The 24,334-nt window shown below is 35.1% G+C and overlaps 1 protein-coding gene across 1 annotated transcript in view; it reads left to right on the top strand.

Moving 5' to 3' along the window:
• LOC148952180 (tribbles homolog 3-like) overlaps positions 1-13,036 on the top strand; it is a 160,434-nt gene extending 147,398 nt beyond the window's left edge. The window contains exon 5 of the mRNA XM_089089644.1: positions 8,328-13,036. Coding sequence (XP_088945770.1) covers positions 8,328-8,607 — 280 coding nt within the window. The 3' untranslated portion in view covers positions 8,608-13,036. The remainder of the gene's footprint in view (positions 1-8,327) is intronic.
• Positions 13,037-24,334: the final 11,298 nt, after the last annotated feature.

The raw sequence follows: 24,334 nt of genomic DNA, 5'->3' as shown, positions 1-24,334 counted from the left end.
CCCAGGGACTTCTTGCTTTCTAAACCGGCTTAAGCGCTTCGAGTAGACTTGGGAAGATGTATTAGCCGCCATTCTGCACCCGTTCTGGGACCATTTCTTTTCCTGAGGCTATTATAATTTCAGTTATTGAAAGAACAATGACAATTGCCAACTTGGAATGTTGCAACGTCAAATAAAACTATCGTATTGACATCTTGACTGACGGCTTCAGACGCTTTTGATCTAGACTTTTTAGGAGTTTCAGAAACGCACATCCCAGGGGAAGGAAACATGAAATTAGGTGATATAGAATTTATTTACCAGGCAGGAAGGATGGGGTATGTATGCAGGGAGTAGGGCTCATGGTGAATAAGGATGCTGCAAAGTTTTGTTTAGGTTGGAAGATATTAATGATAGGATACTAGTAGCTCATTTTATTACTAAAAAAAGTGCAGGGTATCAGTCATATAGTGACTGAAATGAATTTTACTTACAGTTACAGGAAGAAATAGACAGGGTCCCAGGTGTAAATATGGTATTTTCATTAGAAGATTTAATGTCCAAGTCGGTAGAAATAAGGGTAGATGGTATCCTAGCCATGGTGAATTTGATGTAGGAAAAGAAAACAGTAATGGTTACAGACTCCTGCAATTCTGTAGTTATAACAATCTAGTTATAACCAACACAGTATTTGGTCATAAAATGGCCGATAACTTGATACAAGATACAATGGTTTATAGGAGTGCTGCTTTTGATGTTAAAAGTAAAGATCAGTAGTGTCTAGGGTTAATCTAAAGCTGAAATTTAGGAAAGGTAAATACCTGTCGGGAAGCTATAATGTTAATAGATACCATGGTCAGTTTGAGAGAGCCTTTCCATGAACAGTTGAATACTAAACTGGAGAGTTGAAAATTGGACAGTATAAAAGGTGGACGGGATAATTTTCGGAAAATAGTTTTGGAAGTCGCTGATTATGTCTTAGGGAAGAAAGTTAGAAACGCTGCTGGGAATATTGTTAAAATTTTCTATGTTTGATAGAGAGAAGGAGGGGCGTGTTCAAGGATTATTTGAGTGATACATCATATGAAAATAAGAGGAGTGTAAAGCAAGTGGAGAAGGCATTGAAATATGGATTAAGGAGGTATGAAGTAGAGAACGTAGATACAACTGCTGAAGACCTGGAAGATGCAGCCAGACGGCATAATGGTTAAATATTGTAGTGGCACGTTAATAAATTGAGAGGGAATAGTCAGTCTGGGCTTGTCCCATTTAAAGATAGGAACGGGGCTACAATTACTTATAAGGAAAGAGTTTAAGAAAGTTGGGCAGAACATTTTTGTAAAAAGTGCTTAACCTTGATAGAGTTACAGGAAAATATATAGAAAAGAACAAAAAAGTTTGTGACAATTTGGACGTGAAGGAAGATTTTTTTTTTTGTGTGTGAGGAAGAGTTAGTAACGGTACTAAAAGAATTAAAAAATCATAAGGCCCCAGGTGCGGATAGTTTGGTAAATGAGTTTTTTAAATATTGTGGCTATGAAGTTATAGATAAGCTACTGAAGATTATGAATATGGTTTTTTTAAAAAGGGGAAGTACCTAGTGATTTTAGCGATTTAGGAAACTAATTAAACCTTTCTATAAGATAGGTGATAAGAGTGAGTGCTGGATTTCTGTAGGTAGCAAATTACTTAGTATGATGATACTGTTTAGACATAGAGATGCTGTAGATGAATTTTTAAGAGAAGAACAGAGCGGTTTTAGGAATAGTGCGGTGCCAGAGTCATCAAACCCCTTTAGTCCTCAGTTTTATAGATTCTGAGCAGGCGTTCGATTCAGCTGACAAAGAGCTTTAGCGAAGGTCCTATCCTTGTATGTTATACCAGATAAATGCATAAAGTGATTTGTTTTATGTACGAGAATAAAATTGCTCTAGTTATTGTAGGAAATAAGATTAGTAGCTGGTTTCGTGTTAAATCTGGAGTTAAGCAGGGTTGCGTCACATCCCAATTTATATGAATCATTTTGATGGACTTTGTCCTAAGGAGCACAGCAAAGGTTATGGGAGGATACGGAATCAATTGGGGAAATAAAACTCTCCTAGACTTAGATTATGCTGACGATTTAAGCATCCTTGGTGAAAATTTTATCAAAATTAATGAATTTTTAGAGGTTTTGCGAGTTCAGGGTGCAAGAATAGGTTTGAAAATTAATGCTAAGAACACTAAGTCGGTAAGAGTAGAAAAAGTGAAGAGATGGTGTTGGGTAACGAGAAGATCGATCAAGTGGACAGCTTCACTCACCTAGGTAGTATTATTAGTAAAGACGGTGAGTAAAGTGAAGATTTAAAAAATAGAATAGCCAAGGCCCAGGGTGTTTTTCTACAGTCGTAATAAGTTTGGAAGAATAAGAAGATTAGTATGCGCACTAAGACTAGAACATTGGAAGCTGCAAAGATGGCAGCGATCAAATATGGTTCTGAAATGTGGGCGCTCCGAAACAACGAGTCGGATTTATTAGATGTTTTACAGAGGAATTGCCCACGAAGTGTCTGGGTACCCGTCTGACTGATAGTTTTTTAAACAGTAAGATTTACAAAAAATATGGTTCTATCCACCTTTCTATGGCTGTAATGGGGAAAAGGTTGAGATGAATACGACACGTTCTGCGGATTAAGGATGATGGATTGTCCTTGTCGGGCAACTGTCTAGGGCCAAATGAAAAGCTGGTCACCCTCTTATGGGGTGGTAGTATGTCGTAAGGAAAGATTTATGGGAAATGGGAACTTCTTGGGAGGGTGTAAAGAGGTAGGCTTTGAATAAACCCGGATGGAAGAGTAGCGTGCGCAGCTGTGTTGGCCTCAGGTGACTTGGTGCTGTAGTGAGTTTTTAGTAGTAGCAGTAGTATGGACAAACATGTTCTGAGCATTTGCAATTCGAACTTGCGAGATGTATGGAAAACAATGGTAAATATTGTGCTTGAAACAACAATAGAAAAAATACACATTTGCGAAATTTCAGGTGTTATTAGTCGGCTTAGTCGACCCAATAATCTTATATGGAAATGTTATTTAAAACTTTTTCGCAGCGAATCCGCTCTTATTTTTCATTTTGGACGGCCGTCGTGTATTATCAGACTATGAGAGTGTTTTCCTTCTACTGCAATTGCTCCTTAATGCTTTTTAGAAGCTTTGTCTTATGTATTTTGTACTCAAAATACAAAAGTACTCAAGTGAGTAAAAGAAGACATAATAGATCAGCAAAAAAATATAATAATAATTAAAAAAGATAAATCCGTAATGTTCGAATCATTTCTTAGAGAAAAACTTTAACTTGAATGAAATGACAATGAAATGAAATAAGTCTTGGTAAACGAATAGAGTTGGAATTGTTAATTTCCTTTTGCGAGAAAACCATACCAGCAAATTTAGCCACGAATATTAACGAGTTTACGATCAAACAAAAGAAGCCAGCGCTCTGTGGAAAAATGAAGAAAAATCCCAGCAATATTGCCATATTGCCATCTTTCAAAACAAGTGAATACTTAAAACTGTGCTTATGGCGTTTATCCCTACGATGGAAATATATATGTAGAAAATTACTAATGAAATTCTTGGAAAGATCATATCAACGACATTCAACTGAATCAGGAGTTTCCAGCCGTTCTCAGGGTTTGTAGTCCCCTTGAATCCTTCAAAAAGATTCGATCCCTTCCAATTCAATCCCAGAAATCAATTTTCCATCCCTAAGTGTGTTTGCATCCCTGGTTAAGACCCCCCCCCCTGAACTAACCTAAGGATTTTGTCACGAGTCAATGATTGTGTTCAAGAATTTTTTTATCATCAACAGTTTTACACTATTTTCGCCTCAAAACCGCAGATAATAATAGTATACTTAGTCTTTTCTATCTAGAAATGCTGAGGGGCTCATTTTTTACCTTTTATTGTTTGGAATTTGGTTTATCAGATAACAACTGTCGAATAATTGTAGATGAAGAAAAGTTAGATGGAACTAATTACTAACCCATAACCCTTGTTTAAAGTGTTTGAAATTAATTACATAATCGTCAATCGGTAACTCTACGGCTACTTTGTAATCACAAATTTGGTGTGTTCTTAACTGCAGAAAAAAAATACAGCCTGTGACCTCTTGTTCATTGGCGTTTTTTGAACGCACCTTCCTTGAACATTAATCTGAAAGGAGAACAAATATATCGCCATTCGATTCGGATTCGTAACAACGCTTAAGCTGAAAGCAAGAAATGCTAGAAACATTAGTAGATAAACCAACTGCGAGTTTAAAAAATGGCTGCACGTTTCTTGGCAGAATGCGATAAAAATCAAGCCAAATCTATTTCAACTGGTCATAACTTTTTTTTGCTTGTTTAAATTGTCAACTCTAGCACCCAGTTTTCCATAACGACTAGTACAAAGAGCATGGGAAACCGATAAGAGAGACAATTTTGGCGCTTTAGCATTGATTTCAAGCAATTAAAACCTATCAATGCATCTCAAAGTGCAGTCTTACCTGGCAGAATAAAAAAAGTATAATAGGCTTAATTTTCAGTTGTTAAAATTTGGATGTCAATTAAAGGTCCAAGTTTATTAGGATGGAGTCTGAAATCTTCTGAAAGTTGGCATTCTGAAAGTGGAAAGTTGGAACTTTTTCTTTCATTATGAAATAGTTTGGGCTAATTATGCCTAAATATATCTAGTATCTTGATTTGGTTATCGTAAGAAACTTAAGGATTTCCTGCGTACTGCTAGATTCGCCGGCTGCCTCTTAGTTTTTTTCTGGAGACCAGAGTTGCAACAACTGGGGGTCACAGTTGCAGTTGTGGAGTTGTCGCAATTGTGAATCAACACACGTAATGCAGTCTATAGGATCTGATTCGAACCCCCTATAGATGTAACTAAAAACAAATCTTCTAAACCCTACCAAATCTACTTGAAATCCCATTAAGCCCTTCTAATGGATATGAATGTTAAGACTGTAGCCCATCCTTCATAAGGATTCTATTAACCGAAGTCACCCAAAACTATCACTGGAGTTTGATTAAATAAATACTTCCAGCCCTTTTAGTAAGTAGGCGTAAGACAAGACATTTTAAACCCATACCCCCGGAGAAGTCGGAAAAGACCATAAAAAGAACAGCTCTTGTTCCCACCAAGTTCTATATGGGGCCGACACGGCCGTATCCAGGGGGGGGGGTACCCGTTTTCACCCCCCCCCCCCCCCCGAAATATATGTTTGACTCGTAAAAACGTAACAAAAATGGACATAAACAAATTTTGTATGCGTTTTTGAGGTTTTTATGTACCCCCTCCCCCCTAAAAAAAATTAGTAACCCCCCCCCCCCCCGAACAAAAATCCTGGATGCGCTTCTGGGGCCGATGTTCTCTTCCTTTCGATATGCTCTTAACAAATATTTAGGTACTACTGCTCCCCTTTCTCCTCCTTCGTAGAGGTTAAATAGATGCGAGCTCTGAAAGGGTATGGCAATGATATTACATACCACTGTTTGTTTTTAGGATCTGGTGACATTCTGAAAAACCATATTTTTTTGCACCAAACAGTTCGTGGTAACGAACTGTAAGTAAGGAGCGACCCGGCTCAAAAGTAAACTAAACTCCAAAACACGGAATTTTGATACCAGAAGATACATCAAAAGAATTGGATTTTTATGCTGATTTCGAATATATAAGTTTTATCAAGTTTAGTCATACCTGTCAAAAGTTACGAGCCTGAAAAATTGCCTTATTTTCGAAAAAAGGTGGAGACACCCCCCAAAAGTGATAGAATCTTAATGAAAATCAAACCATCATATTTAGTGTATAAGAGAACCCTACTGTAGAGGTTTCCAGCTCCTATCTGCAAAAATGTGGAATTTTGCTTTTTTTTTTGCCAGAAGAAAGATCACGGATCCAATCAAAATTTTGAAATAGCCATTTTGTTAAGCATTGTCGAAAATTTAATAAATATGTCATTGAGGACGACTTAATCCACCACAGTTCCCGGGGGAAGGGCTGCAAGTTCTGAACTTTGCCCATTGCTTACATATAGTATTGGTTATTGGAAAGTATACAGACTTTTCAGGAGGGATTTTTATGGTGGGGGGAGGTCGGGGGAGGGGGTTACATGGGAGGATCTTTCCATGAAGGATGTTTGTTTGGGGGAAGGGACATTTCTATGAAGGAGGCGCCGGATTTCCCAGCATTATTTAAAAAACGATCAGAAATTAAATAAAAAATCAAGTTTTTCAACTGAAAGTAAGGAGCAACATTAAAATTTAAAACGAACAGAAATTATTACGTGTATGAGGGGGTTTGCCCCCTAGTCAATTCCTCGCTCTTTACGCTAAAGTTTTTTTTTTAGTACTTTAAAAAGAGCTATCTATTCTAATTAAACGGGATTTGTGATTCAGGGATTTGTGATTCGAATACAATTCGAATTTTAGCATAAAGAGGAAAATATTGACTAGGGGGAGAACCACCTCATATACGTAATAACAGATACGTAATAAGAAAAACAAGGGATACGGCTCAATAGTAACAAACCTTTAAAAAACGGAATTTTGATGTCAATAAATATATCAAAAGAATGGGGCTATAATGATGATTCTAAAAATATCAATAAATAAGGAACCCAAAAAATGGAAGGCAACTAGGCACCCTCCCCCGCTCTTTTTTTCTCAAATTCGTACGATCAAAATTTTTTAGAAAACCATTTAGCAAGAAAAAAAAGTAAAATTAATATACAAATTTCGCTTTAATTTTTCATATATGGTTAGCTAATTTCAAAAACATGCATTAATTCAAAACGTTCAGAAATTAAATAAAAAAAGTATTTTTTAACAGAAAGTAAGGAGCGACATTAAAACTTAAAACGAACAGAAATTATTCCGTATATGGAAGGGCCTGTCCCTTCCTCAACGCCTCGCTCTTTACGGTAAAGTTTTACTGTCTCACAATTTTATTTTTTAAAACAATAAAAAATCTAGCGTAAAGAGCGACGCGTTGAGGAGGAGACAGCCGCTTTAATATACGGAATAATTTCTGTTCGTTTTAAGTTTTAATGTCCTTCTTACTTTCAGTTAAATTTTTTTTTTTTTTTTTTTATTTAATTTTTGAATAAAACACTGAATAATCTTCGTTGAATAGTCTGCTTACAATGTAACTTGTTCAATTTCTGCAATTTTGATTGGGTGTATCCCATTTGAGCGCTTTCCCATTTGAGCGCCATGGCGCGCAAATGGGAATTTCCCATTTGCGCGCCGTATTTTAATTAGTTCAGTTGTGTCCCATTTGAGCGCCAGATAATATTTTGCGTATGTTAGGTGATATAGCTAGGTGATCAGGTAAATTTTTCGCAAATCATATTATTGACTTACGAATAAAGTAAACACACCACTCGATGCCTTTTTTAGGCTCTTTCCAAATATAATAATCATTTTTGTCGGAAATGAATTTTACCCCCACCCCTATGTATACCAATCCAGGGTATATATTTGCACATTAGGGGGGTGGGGGTAAATTTTAAACTTACATCAAAGTAAAATCAGAAAAAAAATTTACCCCCCCCCTAATGTGCAAAAATATACACTGAATTGGTATATATAGGGGTGGGGGTAAAATTCATATCAGAAAAAATGATTATTCTATTTGGAAAGAGCATAAAAAAGGTATCGAGTGGTATGTTTACTTTATTCTTATGTCAATAATATCAACTGCGAAAAATTTACCGACGGGTCTTCATGTCTGTTTTCCTCATACAGTATATAGCGGTGGATACCGCATAATGCATAAGTACCTGTATATACCTTTAGTAGTAAATATATATGGTATACATAAATACTATATATATTTACTTAGTTTATAATACTATAAATGGAAGTTATTTTCACAACCATTGACCCAATAAAATCCTCAGTTTTGTTCGTTGTCTTCGTGGCAATAAATATTTCTACAGGTCAATGTGGCAGCAAACCACGCTTCATCCACCGCAAAATCACAATTTTGGGTTTGGCGCTCAAATGGTACTCCGTGGCGCTCAAATGGGAACAAAATTCCATGGCGCTCAAATGGAACAAAATTCCGTGGCGCTCAAATGGGAAAGCGCTCAAATGGGAACACCCCTTTTGATTGTCCTCAGACCGCAGTTTTTCCTTCTTGTAAAGTTTGTATTTATGGACATATTCCATCTGCGGCAAGTGACTCGTCTACTGACACTTGTAAGCATTTCGAATAAGTGTCTATTGACAATAAAGGATTTCGATTGACGATCAAAGACACGGAAATTGAGTATTATTCTTTTGAGTTCTATATTGTAAAATATAATTTTTGTCTTTTCAGATATCCGTTCAATGATCCTAATCCACTCGCATTGTTTTCGAAAATAGTCCAAGGCTATTATCAATTGCCTGATGATATGTCACACCATGCCAAATGCTTGATTCGTAACCTTCTGCTTCGTGACCCTACCCAGCGTTTGACAGCGGAAGACATTTTAGCTCATCCTTGGTTTGCTGATAAGGATGATTTGATTGGGAGAGTAAAAAGGGATAATGCAGAGGGTGAGGAAGAAACAGGCGAAGACCAACAAGTGCCTCTTTTTGGCCTTGGTAGTGATTAATCCATTTGATACCAGTTCGTAAAAGCTGTTTTTTGAGCTTGTCAACTTTGAGTATCTTGGCTAAAATAGTCTGAGATCGTTGACTATTGAATGAAGTTAATTTTATATCTTCATTTGTCTTTAGATTATAGGAGTAAAGGAATAATTTTGACTTTTGTTGTTTCTCTTAAAAGGAAATTCTGTTAAATTGATGATATTTCAATTGGTATTATGAACTGTAAACGGCAATCTTATAATGAAGAAGCTGCATATTGTGAGTGCTTCCAAATCATATCCATAAATAAATAATAAATGAAGAAAAATATAATTATACGTTAACATTAAAAAGTATATGTTAAGTATTAAGTTAACATTAAAAAAATATAAGTATACATTAAAGCCCGCCGATGTTAACGTAACATTTATGAGTAAAAATAGTTAGTAAAAGTTTTCTTTTATGATGAGTAGAATAATCAAAATTTGCATTTTATTTGCTCTTGAAGCTTCTAAACATTCGTGGATTGAGGAAAGCCATTGAAGATTGAAGATTGACTAAAAATTTGGGTAACAGTTTAAACTTAAGAGATCATTTCACAAACGAATTTTATTTGTGGTTTGGCAAAAATACAAAAAGGGAAAATTATGCTTTTAAGTTTCCAATTGTAGGGTTTTTAGACCTTAAATGTATTGAAATCCATCCATTTCATAGCTATGGTATAGGTATCATTTCTAAATAATTTCAAGAATGGATGCATTGTCTGCTTGTTTGCCATAATTTCCAAAAAAAAGCTAGTTAAACATAAGTATTGATGTAACCTGGTGTTACGAATTCCTTCGTAATTATAAATTCTTGGTAATAAAAAAAACGATAGAAAAAAATTAACATTCCCCATCCGCCTAAAACTATCATAGATCACATCTTAAAAGTTCAGACTAGCTATTCTAATACACTTACGCCCAGGCCACACTACAGTCGGGACTTTCGATAAAAAAAAAAAACACAAATTGTAAATGAACCGTGCTCTTCGTTGATTTCAGTGCTGTATTTGTGCTGGAGAAGTGGGCAATTTGAATGACGATAAAATGGTTTGAAAACCGTTTAGTATCCCTTTTGCTATACCAACTTGTTTCTAATATATATATATATATATATATATATATATATATATATATATATATATATATATATATATATATATATATATATATAGCCTATATATATATATATATATGTGTGTGTGTGTGCGTACTGATATTCCATGTTTCTGTCTTGCCTAATGTGAAGCATTCTACCCTCAATCTTTACTTTGTTGAGCAAATCCCAAAAATTACAACCGAACTTACCAGAATTACGCACATATATTATCTGTGATGTTGTTATGCGAAATTCTGTTTCCATGAAAAACTGTCACTATGGTCTGACTCGGGCATTAGGCTATGTTCAAGGTATGAACTGAAAGTTCGAGTTCAATTAAATGGAAAGAAGACAAGGCAAAGCGTACAATCTTGACCCTTCCCTGCATCTGATATTTAGAGAGTAGAGGTTATATATTCAATCGGACTGCTAATAAAATATTAGAAAAACATTTTTGAAGCTTTCAACAACCTTGGAAAACACCGTTTTATGCTCCACTCTTTATCTAAAATTCGTAACATGCAGGTGTTTATTAGAAAGGGGGTGTAAAAAATTCTGGTGCTTTTTTTTTTTTTTTTTTTGCACATTGTGGATGTTATGTTTCTTAGTAGTTTATATAGGTTAATGATGTTGGCAATGATTGCAGCCTTCTCATGGATTTACGCCTAGTCAAAACATGGGCTAAGCGTAGCCGTTTTATGACCTTGGTCCAAACTGCCATCTTAGAGGGTATACTTTTTATTAAGAATCGGATTAAAGTATTTTGGCTAGTGTTAAAAATCATATCGTGCTCTATAAATTTTGGCTATTGTTCTTGTTGTTTGTGGTTCCTGTTTTCACATTGCTTCTATTTTAAATGCTAAGGAATATTTTATTTTGGTGTATGATTTAAAAAATGTATTTTGAATTATGTTGTTCATGTTGTATTTTATTCAAGCAAGGACATTTATGACGTTAATTTTTTCTATAATTTTTTCAAGTATGCACTGGTATGTTAGTCGTAAAATGTTGCAAGAGTGACTATTTTCAACAATTTAGAACAATAAACTGCGGCGCTTTTCCTTAAAGAATTAGCTTCACCCGGATTTGGTTTTAAAGTTCTGAATAATTTCAACAACTTTGATTGCTTGTTTTAAAGCAAGTTGAGTGTTGTTTATTGAGAGTAAAAATTGAGTGGTGTTTCCACGAAAAAAAAAGCTTAGAAAGAACTCCTGTCTTTAACATTTATATATTAAAGAACACCATATCGAACAATATTATAACTAATCCAAAACAGTTACTCCTGGCATTACTGCCAGGAAAAATCACGCGGCGTTTAAGCGTAAATTGTGTACCTGAATTAATTTATCGCATACCGTGATTTTACTTGGATTCAATTTTTGTTGAAAGATCCTACTTTTCTTGTTTGTTTTTTTGTGACAGACGAGTCATTGTGATTTTTCGATTTAATCAGATAACTATCTTTGATTATAATGTGCTGTAAGAGAAGCACTACAAAAGTATACAGTTTCAATCTTAATATTCTTGAGCACTTCTTTGTATGCTATTGACTTTACTCGGTCAATCCTAGCAACCGAGTGAAAGGGTGCTATACATTGACTATTTCTGACAGCAAACTTGACTTTCTTCTACAAATATGTCTATATTTTGTTATTTTCTTGAAAACCCTGAACTGATCCGTTTTAAAACGTTTCATTTCAATGAAAAACTGAAAACAGATGTGATCGATACTTCCTTATTAGTTTTTGGAAACTAACACGAGGCATCTCGAGTGATACTTTTGTCTCTTAAATATATTCTGACGCACTCTGAAGTTGTTTTCTATCCGTGGTTTAAGGTAGGGTAAGCATGATAGTTTTATTAGTTGATGAAAGAAAATATTTCTCAAGCACCATTGTTCAAAATATAATACCAAACTTAAAGTCTGCCAAAAGAGTGTAATGTAAAATAATTCAAAATTTTGAAGTTAAATGTATAATATTTTTCACTCACGAAATGTTTTTGTCTCCATAAAAAATATATACATTTTGCTCTACAAAAGTTATGAAATATTGTGGTCATGGTTAAAATATATTGAAACTTTCAAAGATTAAAAAGTTCATGCTATGTAACCAGAATTTACCAAAAATTTGATAAATTCATGGATCATTTCATAAAAATTGTTATGTGTAAAGCATTTCTTTATTTTAATGTATAGAATTAGAAAGTTCATTTCCTCTAAATTTAAAGGGAAGCAATAAGATTATTCAATACATTTTTAATCTTAAAAAAAATATTGCACACTAATTAATTTTGAGAATAGCAGTTCCATATTCTGCACAGCAAACTATAAAGGTTTTTTCCCTATAGAATATCTAACTCCTAATATGTCTGTTCCTGGTGTGTAAGTTTTAGACAGACCTTAAAAATGTCAAAAATATTCATGTTCCCTGGCAATCAGTCCCAAAGCAGGTCAGGCCGGTCAATATTTCTCCCAATGTTCGTTTTGTGAGAGGACTTCGGGGTAAAATCTAAGGACCAACCTGCTAGTTCTCTATAGGCTTTTTTGTCACGAAAGAAGTAAGGTGTTGGTAATACTTTAGTCTATTTATTTTGAATTAGTGAAGTCCGAATGTAGTTGGACAGTAGCATGAGATTGATAAGTTAACCACGTCGGAGCTTTGTATGTCATAAATGTGCCTTGCTACCCTGGTTCCAAATAGCCTCTACCACAAATTCTAATTTTAGTCTGTATGCTGGAGAAGGAAATGACAATGCTAAATCTAAAATAAAAGAGTTTAATGAAACTGATTAAAGATGAACGTAATTATTGCTTATTTGTATAACTGCTTTGAAGAAAATTAGCTAGAATTATAATTTCTCTTTAATATAACATCTGGTCTTTCCACATTTTTATTTTGAATTAATCAATAACAGCTTTTTTTAATGACAGGTTATTTAAACTACAAATTAGAATTTGTGAAAAAGTGTTATAACATATCAGACTGAGACTGCCTATCTTAATGATAGATTAACCTTGAGAGATAGGAGTGACCAGTGACGTCAAAAATCAGAAAATGAAGCTGCAAAGCTGATGGTAGCGCATATATTTTGGCTCTGGATTTTTAGTCCTAAAGGTCCCTGTCTCAATTCTGCTACTCCATAATAGGACTTGGGTGCCAGAAAACTTTGAATTCACTTAAGAATAATTGGTTTCTCTCTTGTGTCCCTGGACTAAAGCATTTTGGCAAGAATCATGTCTCTTACTACTTTTGGTCTTGTTTTTACTGCTTGTACGTACCTGAGAAAAAATTAATTAGTTTTGACAAACTCAAATTTGATTTTTCATTTTTTTAGGAAGGCTTAGGCACCAAGTTTTGTTATGAAGTTGCGGTTCTGATGCCAAGTCTAATACTGAAATATTATACTTTTCCCTCCTTTGGCTTGTGTGTACTTTTTCTCGAAGTTTGTTATTTTTTTGGTTTGTGGTGGTTTAGCAGAGAATAGACAATATTTATGCAATTCTCGTCCTTTTTTTTTAACTCAACATGGATTTTCAAACAGTTATTTTAAGTTAGTAAATCTTTTGTTGATGTCAATAAAACTATACTGAATTCAGCAACCTGACGGTTTAAGTTTTTTTTTTCTGACAAAAAAAGAGAAACTTCAAAGAATGCAAATATTACTCATAGCGCTCTGCAAGGCTATACCCTCTGGCAATTAGGTGCTTTGAATCCTTCTATCATGTAAAACAATTCAAAAGTTATGCAAGGGCTAAAAAAGGAACCTTTTTCAATGGTTGAACATTGATGAATTGTAGAATAAAACCCTAAAGCTTTACTTATTCGTTGGGTCGCCAGACGATAATCAAAGTTACTGTAGCATCGCAAGCGAATGACTGTTTAACATCTGTCTAGATACCTCTATCTATGTACAGACAAGAATATTAACACAGAAAATAATGCAATGGGATATCACCTGATAGTTTTCTTTACCAGGCCGAATATTGGTTAGGGATGGAATAACTAAGTAAAAATCAAACGAGGGAAGATTAGTGAATAAATATAGGAGTAGGAAGTATATTTTGTAGGGGAAATTATTTCACTGTGAAATTCTGGTAGTAGATTATCGGTATATTGCGATTTTTTAAAACACATTTTTTAATAAATTAGCCTTGAGCTTGATTGTTTTTCTCTCATCGTGAGTTCTCCCACTTTCCGTTTTGAAAATTGCAGGAAGATGGTTGAATTTTGAGGAGATGAAATAGAATTCAGGTGGAAAAATCAGGGATGAAATAATATTTTCTTAACAATGGGCGTATTGCTTCATGGTTAGAGAGACAAATGTGGATATAACAGTTCAAGTGGTTTCTGACAAGATTTACTAAATGTATGGATAATCTTCAAGATATTGTTAGAGATCCTTGCTGAATAAGAATTGAGCTTATGTCTTAAACAGTCAAAATTTTTGTTTTATTCAGTAAATATATCGGGATTTTGGTAAATGAGACGGAATTTTTTTATTAACATCGGGGTTTAGTATACAATTACGAGCTAACTTTTTTTTTTTTTTTACAAGCGATACAGGTTTTAAAGAGTTTTCATCAGCTTTTTACTAGGATACGAGGTACGAAGAGAGATGAAGTAGCAATTGCTTGTGAAAACTACCACCCATGGTTGGTTGTTGTTGAACAGTTTTGCCGAGAAATTGTTACACTATAATATATTATAATATAATATAATAATATATTGAATTTATATTATCGGAGCATTTCTTCTACTCAGCGTCTTCTCAGCTGGCGACCCTAAAAAAAAAAAAAAAACTGATCTACCTATTACGTCTACAATTCAGACCTCTTCCCTATTTCATACCGTTTACGATGCATATTTGAAAACATAATCAAATTTAGTGAATATCAAGCTGCCAGCAAAGAAAGAAAGACTGCTATTCCGTGAGATTGTCCAGTTATTGATCATTGATGTGTAATAGTATAGTTTTACACGGTCAGCCTTAGAATCCCTTCCCTATACTTGATTGTGCTTGGTAAGATGAAGATGATAAGCAAAATTCATCCCAAAGATTGTTTGAAACTGAAAAATGTCTGATCTGGACCCCAGGTGCTTGTTTCCAGAAGAAGAGAAGTTTTCTTCCATGAACCCAGAGAAACAGTATTCAAATCTTCTTCTGTATTTTGGTTAGCGAGACGCTATCGAGCCTTTTTCATATTACGACCTCATCCAAGTGTTGGTTTGTGAATGGTTTTACAATTTAATTCCAAAATGTAGAAGATTTACACCAGACAAATATGGGTAAGCCATTATTTTCAAATGTTTGTTACAGAGTTTGTTGAAATTGCGCAAGCATGTGCCATTTTCTGCAATTAACCCAACAAGTTTCGATGGAATTTCATGATTTTTTTTTATTTTCATTTTGGGTGCTTGGATTTTCGGGGAGACAAGTTTTCTTTCGAAGAAATTGACGACAATGCGGGGATAGTTGAAGCACTGCCCATTCTCTTGGACCTCCAGTTCCGTGCACCAAATGTGGTTAGAGGTATTGCGTTATCGGCTGATGACGTCTGAAAGCTTTAGAGATCTTCTGTATGATAGAAAATTACCTTGGTCAATGCCCAATAAGAAAAAGTGTATACACGATGATTCTACATTTCGCATAGTTGCCTCTAACTTTAATTGTTCTAAGCCGGTGTTTCACATCTAATGTGTTCTAATTCGGACGCCAGCTATTTTGTAATATGCATTTCTGTTTCATTTTTTGGGAAGAGAGGATATTTCCGTCCTATTTCCTTAGTTCAAATTAAAGTTTCTTCATGTCTTATCTGCATTTTCTTTGTGCGATACCTAGATTGCACAATCTTACACAGTTGTAATTCTTGCAATAATCCATGCTGTTCTTTTGATGATGCAATATGCAATTTCGAAATGATTTCATTTAGAAGTGATAGTTAACAGGAGAAATAAAAATGAAAATGCAGTTTTTAATATTTTCTATTTTATTTTTTTTGCTGAAATGTGACTTGTTCATTTGACAATTGCATTTCAGTAGGTTTCCTGACTAAGAGAGGATTCAATTCAAGCAGATACTAACAGACGTCAAAAATAGAAGAAGGAAGAACTAGTAACGACCGCTAATTTCTGGGTGTGCATAAAAGTATGTACAAAGAATGAATCCCTTCACTGCATCGAGTTTCGTTACTAGCCGAAATGTTTTGGGGAGGGGAGGGGAGCAAGAGATTTTACCGACACGTAAAATCACTGCACGAGTCGGTAAAACCGCTGCATTTACCAACCGAGATATAGATTTTGGTACATATCATGTCACTATTTTAATATTGTTTATTTAGCCCAATGGAAAGTTGTAGCACCATCTATAAAATCACGGCAGGAGTTGGTAAACCTGCAGTGTTTACCGACCAAGTTCGAAATTTCTGTAGATGACATGTCAGTATTTTCGTGGTTTTTATTGAACCGAACAAAGAATTTTAACGGCGTCAGAAACATCGTGGCGCAAAGCACCACGATTTTACCGAATTATTTTTCATTACCGAGTGAACAAAAAAATGGGGGGGGGGGTCCACCCTCCCCCATATTTGACGGGCCTGGCTGCAGCACCAGTAGTCCAAAGGCATAATTTAAATAGGTCATTTTGAAAATAAACTGAGGAAATTTTATTATTATTTTTGTTTCTTCTTTTTATGCCATTAACTTTAATCCCAATTCCGTATCTATAAAAGAGAGATTTTAAGAGTAACGTTTTGCATTGTATCCTGACTTTTTTAAGCAAGCTTGAGGGATTGAAAAGATAGTACAATGCTTATTTTGCTTCTTTTTTTTTCAACTCTACAAAGTCTAATTGTTACTCTCATTACAACCCATAAGGTATTAGTGCTATATTTTCCTTCTTTTTTTCCTTTTCTTTTCTTTTTTCGTGAAATTGGTAATAAATCATGAAAAATAACATTTGTAATGGTATTTCTTGTAGTCTTTTACGTCAGAAAATACATTTTAGGAACTTTCCGAAGATTCATTTTCAATAGAGTATTGTGAGGTCATATGAAGAGTCATCTGCGACGTCACGCTTCCCATTGTATTTCTTCTAGTCTCTTCAACGTCAAAAATGCATTTAGGAACTTTTCGAAGACTCATTTCCGATAGAGTATTGCGAGTTCATGTTGTTAATATTTACTTGAAGCTTCTGTTATTGCAGAAAGCTATTGGAATAATATTGTCAAATCAATATGACCCATTTCAGCAAAAGATGTGTGAAATATTATATACTACATTTTCGTTTTTTTTCTGTTAGCTATCACGTCTAAATGAAATCATTTCGAAATTGCATATTGCATGATCAAGCGAACAGCATGGATTAGTGCCAGAATTACAGCTTTGTAAGATTGTGCAATCTAGGAATTGCACACAAAAAGTTTCAAATAAGATGTGAAGAAACTCATAATTTAAACTGTGGAAATATGATGAAAGTATACTCTTTTTCCAAAAAAAAAACTCAATAGAAATGTATATTATAAGATAGCTTTGATGCAAACTAAAGTGATTAGGTGTAAAACACCAGTTTGCAGCAATTGCAGTTACAGTCAGACTATCCCACATTTTCGGCGACTTCCTCGATAGAAAATTGGTCTCTCAGGAAATCATTGCTCCCGAAATCACTTATCTTCGTGAAAATTCCATCCAGACTTGTAGAGTTGGTTGTGGAAATAACGCCTCGTGCCTCACTTCTGACAAACTCCGTGGTCAACATTTGAAAACAAGGGATTATCCGTGTTCGTCTGGTGTTCATTTTCTCATTTTTGAATTAAATTGAAAAACCACTCGTAAACCTGCTCTTGGATGAGGTCCTATCGTAAAAGGTTCGATAGGGTCGGTTCCTCCTGTTCAGCAAAATATATAATAAGATCGGAAAACCGTTTCTCTGGGCTCAACACTGTTTAGTATATGAAAGAAGACTTCCCCTTCTAATGACCAGCACCTGGGATTCACATCCGATTAATTTCAGCTTAATAGGATTTATATGAAAGAAGACTTCCCCTTCTAATGACCAGAACCTGGGATTCACATCCGATTAATTTCAGCTTAACCGGATTTATCTGGGGTAATTTCTCTTTCTTCTTTCTCTTGCCAGGCACAACTAACCAAAGTGAAATGGGTCTAGAGTTGATCATACTAAACTGTACTATTAAAGCCCGGTACATAAGCGTACTGAAGAGGGGGGCAGCGGCCCCCCCTAGAACTTTAAATTTACACTAGATATGGTTGAAAAAAGGTAGATGACTAAAAATGCCGTTGATGAAAGGTACATGGTTGAAAAGGCTGGAAATAAACAGCCGGAATGATAGAATAAAAGTCAAACAAGAAGCAATTATCCATAATGTATTGGAAAGATTCGGTTCTAATCCAAGAAGATTGATGCTGAAGCTTATTAATGATTTTTGGTGATTACTTATTAATAAAGATTTCATAGGTTGATAGAACTTGCTGGCAATGTAAGGTTTTGTGAACTGCCAATATAACTTCAGCTTCCTCCCCCCCCGCCCTTCATCACAGAATGGGCTGCCCCCCCCCACTCTTGACAAGAAGCTACGTACGCCCATGGCCCGGTAAGTGGATAACCTCACATAAAGATCTTTTGTCTTTCTTTGCTGGTAACCATGTTTCCTGGGACAAACATAAGGAAGACTTAACAAAACGGGGTCACGGGAATTTTATTTGAAATTTCTACAAAAACATTACAATACAAGGTTAACACGATTTCTTCAGGCCTCAATTTATGCATATAGATTTATGTGTGGAAGTTTCGATTTATAATATGTAATTTGCCAAAGTTTATCAGATACCATTATCCTGTGGATGGAAAAGGGGTAGCAGTAGATACTTAAAAATACCACCCCTAATCATAATTTAGACTCAGGATCCATTACTGAAAGTACCGTTTGCTCAACTGAACTACTTTCCAAGATAGCAAAATGCCTATCATCTACAATTTTACCTTGCTCTACAGTTCTGATTTTCGCCTTTTTAGGGTTTTCGTAAAGAAGGTATAATGCTATTAGTTTTTTTTTTCCAAGACCTTTGAAGCACCATTCTGGTGTTTTGAAACCTTTGCCGCTTAAGATCGGATATGGTTACTATTCCAGTGTGGGTGTTAACATGCGATTTTCGAGTCCTGTTGTTTTACTGTAATGTTTCGCAAAAAAATAGTATATGTGTGAACCTAAGGCTACAGTAAATGTAAATAAAACACCCCCTTCAGTTCTCGAGAAATTGCGGCAAAAAAATCTTTTCATCATATCGCTCAAGCGTCAGAGAAGTCGCTCTTCGGGCACTGAGAAAAAAAAAATCAAGGTTTAGTGCAAAGAGTAGAGGTTTATCCACAACGACCCCCTAGCGTATGAGATAGTTTCTATGTGTTTTTGAGTGTTTATGTTGCTCTTTGCTTTCATTTAAAAAATTAAAAGATTGTAATAAACCCTGATTGAATAGATAAGAGTAGACCCCGGCTCCGCGCCGGCGGATCGACCGGGCGCCGCCAACGAGAGGCCCAGTCGAACGCCGCTGAAGTGTCTAAACGCCGCCGCAGGCAGAGGTGGCGGCGTTCGATCGACTTTAAATTAATTTTGCGGCAATTCTTTATTGCGTCAACCGCTGAGTCGGAGCTTTTCCTTCTCGTGTGGTTTAGTATTTTGATTTTCCTGATTAGAAATCAAGCAGGGCTTGCACTATCCCCGAATTTTCGGGTATTTCCCCGAAAATCTGCGTCACCGCGAAAAAAAATTTGGTTCCCCGAATCCCCGAAAATCACGCAATCACGGTGCCACCCCTAGCAATTTATCACCAGTGACTTTCCCTGCCAAATATTACTTTGCATACCATAATTCTTTACTACTCTCTTGTTCATTAATTTTCGTCTCTTTTGTTACTTTGCATAAAAACCAGACAGATGCAATATGTAATTGCAAATATTGCAATACACACAGTTCTTAATATGTTGACAAAAAAAAGTATCGTCTTTGTGAAATGAGTTTAAATCATTTCGAATGCAGTTTCCCAATCGCTATTTCTTGCATCATTCGTAGTCAAGAATTTTATTTTCAAGTTGAATAGAATTATAGAACGCATTCACTACTATACAGCTTCAGCCTTCAGTTGGATTTTGAAATTGACAGCCGACAGATTGTTTCTACAGCTGAATTGTAAGTTTGCAGATTTTTTTTTTCTGTCTTTAGATAAGATTTTCTTAATGTTTAATGCTCAATTGTTGAACGCCTGATAGAAAATAAATTCTTCTTTTTGAAACATTTTTACCCCCCCCCCCCCCCCCAGAAAAAAGCCCTTCTATTGAGACAAAATTTAGCTATAGACTAAGCTATGTACAAGGTTGGGGAAATAAAGATTGAACCGGAAGTTTCCCCCAAAAATATTATACATAAATAAATTGTAAATTATTGCCTATAGGGGGAGATAGGGGGCTATCATTTTTAAATGATAATACCTCTTTTTTTTTATTGAAAGCAGGGATCCCTAAAAGATAATTATTTTTTTTTTTCATTTAAAGTGGAGACAGAAGAAATGATATCAAATTTCCTGGGAAACCATTGAAATATTTTGATAGACCCAGGGCCCCCCATTAGGACTTGTTCTTTGTCTTGGGTATTTTGCGATTTCTCATAGGCTACTGGCCTAATTTGGCTTTTGTGTTTGCTCCCTTTTAATTGGATTCTTTGGATCTTATTGAATACCACGGCGAATCTATGCCTCACTTTTCCAATAATTAGAGGTATATCTGAATAATTTCGAAATTTTTGTTGTTGTCTTTGTACCCCTTTACTCATACCCTCAATTTTTTTTTTCAAGGAACATTAAGCTGTTTAACGTTATTTTGCGTTTTGGTTTGAACCATATAGTGACCTAGTTAATTATTAAGTAAGTTATTTTTCTAATTAAAGCTGAGACGGTATCCTATCAAGGTGGTATCCAGAGGGGAGGGGGGGTAGGGAGGTATTACATTTAAATGATAATGTCTCGAAATTTTTTTTATTGAAAGAACGGATCCCAAAAAGTTAATTTTATTTTCATTTAAAGCAGAGACGGCATCCTATCAAGGTGGTATCCAGAGGGGGCGGGGGGGGTGGGGGTTGGGGTAGTGAGCTATCATATTTAAATGATAATACCTCAATTATTTTTTTTTGAAAGCAGGGGTGCCAATAAGTTAATTATATTTTTACTTAAAGCAGAGACGGTATCCTATCAAGATGGTACCCAGAGGGGGGAGGGGGGGGGGGGTAGGGAGTTATTATATTTAAGTGATAGTAACTTGATTTTTTTTTATTGAAAGCAGGGATGCCAAAGAATTGAAAAGTTGACAAAAATTAAAAAGATTTTGTTAATTATACTTGATACAGCACTTGCATGGTTTTTTCGTCCAAAGGGAAAGGGACATATGCGTCAACCCCGTTTTTTTCTTATTGGTGAAACGGGTTTACTTTGAAAACATTCCTTCATAAGCACCAGGCAGATTCACACTAAAACGAATTGGTGTGACGAAAGCGATATCGACATCCCCACCTAACGTTACGCCCGAGTAAAAAGGGCGCCTTTAGCCCAGTGCCCAAGTTACATTAAAAGGCCAGGTCATAATAAAAGCTTTCAATTTGGGAGGTTCAAGGAGGAGTCTTTGACAGTCTTATGACATCAGGGTACTCGATGTTGCAACGTTCTTACGTATCTACAGTGGTTTAAAAAATTCGATCGCCCCACAAATGATTACCAAAAATATGCACAATGTAACATTTGGGATATTTTAACACTTTTTTTAAAGCTTTGAAAAAAAGCAAAAAAGGCTAAATACCCCTAACTACGCTTGAAAGCTATTTTAAAAAGAAACTCTTTGGAGATTTCCATGGAAATGACCATAGCAAAAGCTTTGAGCCTGGGTGGGGATCAAAGAGGTGGGGATCTTAAATTTGGTAATTTTTGTGAGCATTTGGAAATCAAAGCTTAAACTCAATAACTGATACTAAGTGTCCTAACATTTTGCTTGGATGTAAAGTGACGAACTAGGATGAAAATCTCAATATCTTCCTGGAGCTACTTCAGTCTGCATATCATTTCATTTAATTACATTTAAAACGGATGAGCTTTTCATTTTTTACCTACGAAAATAGCTGGCACTTAATTTTTCTTCATACCAAATAAACCATTGAGTGTTTTTTGTTTCATTGTAATTGAAGTGTTCTCATGTGAAGTGTTCATCATGTATTTTTCAATTTGATATATTGACTCCTTTTAGATGCAGTTTATAATTTGACTGATATTAGGTATTTAACAGTTTATAATTTGGAATGAATCCCCAAAAGAAAAATGAATAATATCCAAAAGAGCAGCCAAAAGCAATAAAAAAGCAGCCGTTCAGCCTTAGCCTCCATGACATATATTCTATAAAGAAACCAAAAAAAACTTTAAAATGTGTGTTTTTTTTAAATTGTTATTAAAAACCAGTTTTTAATACAAGAAGGCATTTTAGGAATCCAAAAGAGCAAAAAACAATCAATATCAAAGTCGCCCATTTCAATTGTTTTAAAGGTGATAAAACAGATATAGGCAAAGGGCATTATGAAAAAAATAAGCTTCTAAGTTCAAAGTTATATTCAAAGTTTTTACCCAGATAACTGACGAATTTTGTGATATGGTATTTGAAGTTTTGTATGTATTAATGCTCGATGAAAACAAACTACTAATTTTGATAATTATTTATGTTAAGAATACATAGCTAATAGATACTTCAACTAATCGTATTATGCAAGGGTTCTGAAACGCCACGGCCATTTCGTTTCTACCACATTTCTACTTCTCTTGATGAATAACAAAGAAGACCAATTTCCAGCCAGCGACCTGTGAATTTATGAACTCGTGAATAGGCTCGAATCTTTTGTAAATTTAAGCTGCGATTTGAGAAAGACTGATGAAAACATTAATGTTTGCGGTCAACATTGATCGCGCCGGCGGCGCGCCGTCTACATCTTACCGGCGGGGCACCGCCGACATCTTACCGGCGGCGCGTCGCGCTGTTTTTGGCCCTGCCGCCGCCGGTCTTCCCTCATCGGCGCGGTGCCCGGGTCTAGATAAGAGCATTTTTAGACGAGTACGATAGGATTTTTTTTTGTTCTTGCACAAATCTTGCATTATAATAGACAAAAAATTACTTATCAGGTTTTAGAGTAGAATATAATATTTACAGAAACATAACATAGTTCTAGTTTAAAGAAGATTAACGGTTGGCTTTTCCTGTATCCAAACAACAAAGGGAAACTACTCGCGGCAGTAATCGAAATACCCAATTTAGAAACTCGTTTTGTAGAATGGAGATGCTACGTTTCTGTCGTATTAGCATGGTTATTAACTGAAATAAAAAAAAAAATCAGCTCCATGTTCTAAGTATGTCCAATATTGCTCGATCCCTGAGAAATGTACTTTTGGGACTATGATAGTTTTGTCCCCCGTTTCTACTATTTGGGTGGCTTTCTCTCGAGATTTTTACGGTATTCCGTTAATTTTTTATATTCTATATAATTTTCTAACTTTTGCTATTTCTCCAAGTACATGCATCCACGCAATTTGCCCTCCCCTCCCCCTAAATCGGGTTGCTGCCAACATGGCTGGATCCATAAGTGTTCATTGAAACCCTTTTCCAAAAAGAAAAAGGGTAAGAAAAAATTTACGAATAGAATACTTTTTATTTTTGTAAAACAACTTCACATAATTAGCGAAGCATTAGGTTCACTTTTTTGAAAGAAAAAAGAAGAAAAAAAAGACTGAATTTGAACAGACAGAACCGTAATTTATGGTTACTGGGGCTCTGGTTTTAATAGTTAACTACATTATTTGATGCTTGAAATCAAAGACTGGAACATTTGTACTATCATTTATGCTGTTGATTCTAATGGATCATTGATTGTCATTGATTATATAGATTTACAGAGACAAGACTGTAATTAATTCTCGGAGAAAGGGTGCATAGGTTGGAATAATACAAAAAAAAATCCTGAAAATCATTATTATATTTGCAAATATTCAAAAAATTTGTAATTTAACGGATCTGCAACAAACTTCTACTATAAGAAAATATTGAATTGTCATAATTCCGTGTGCCGATTCCAAATGTGTAAGGAATTTTCCCCCCTTATGTCAATATTTTTCTCATAATTGTGTCTAATAATGGAAAATAGGGACCCTCTGGTTGCCTACTAAATAAAAAAAACAATTTTTTTCAACTAAAAGTAAGGAGCAACATTAAAACTTAAAACTAACAGAAATTATTACGTATATGAGGGGGATCGCCCCCTCATCAATACCTCGCTCTTTTGTCCCAATTCGAATTTTGTCCCAATTCTTTAAGAATGACTCCTGAATCACAAAGACTGTTCTTTAGGATAAAAATCTTTTAAAAGTACTAAAATAGACTTTAGCGTAAAGAGAGAGGCATTGACGAGGATGCGACACCCTCATATACGTAATAATTTCTGTTCGCTTTAAGTTTTGATGTTGCTCCTTACTTTCAGTTGAAAAAACCTGTTTTTTTATTTAATTTCTGATCTTTTTTAAT

Source organism: Artemia sp. Qi Xiang Cuo, chromosome 5, assembly GCF_049724085.1.
Source record: "Artemia sp. Qi Xiang Cuo chromosome 5, ASM4972408v1, whole genome shotgun sequence".
Taxonomy (NCBI): Eukaryota; Metazoa; Arthropoda; class Branchiopoda; order Anostraca; family Artemiidae; genus Artemia; species Artemia sp. Qi Xiang Cuo.
This window is presented reverse-complemented; position numbering and strand designations above follow the sequence as displayed.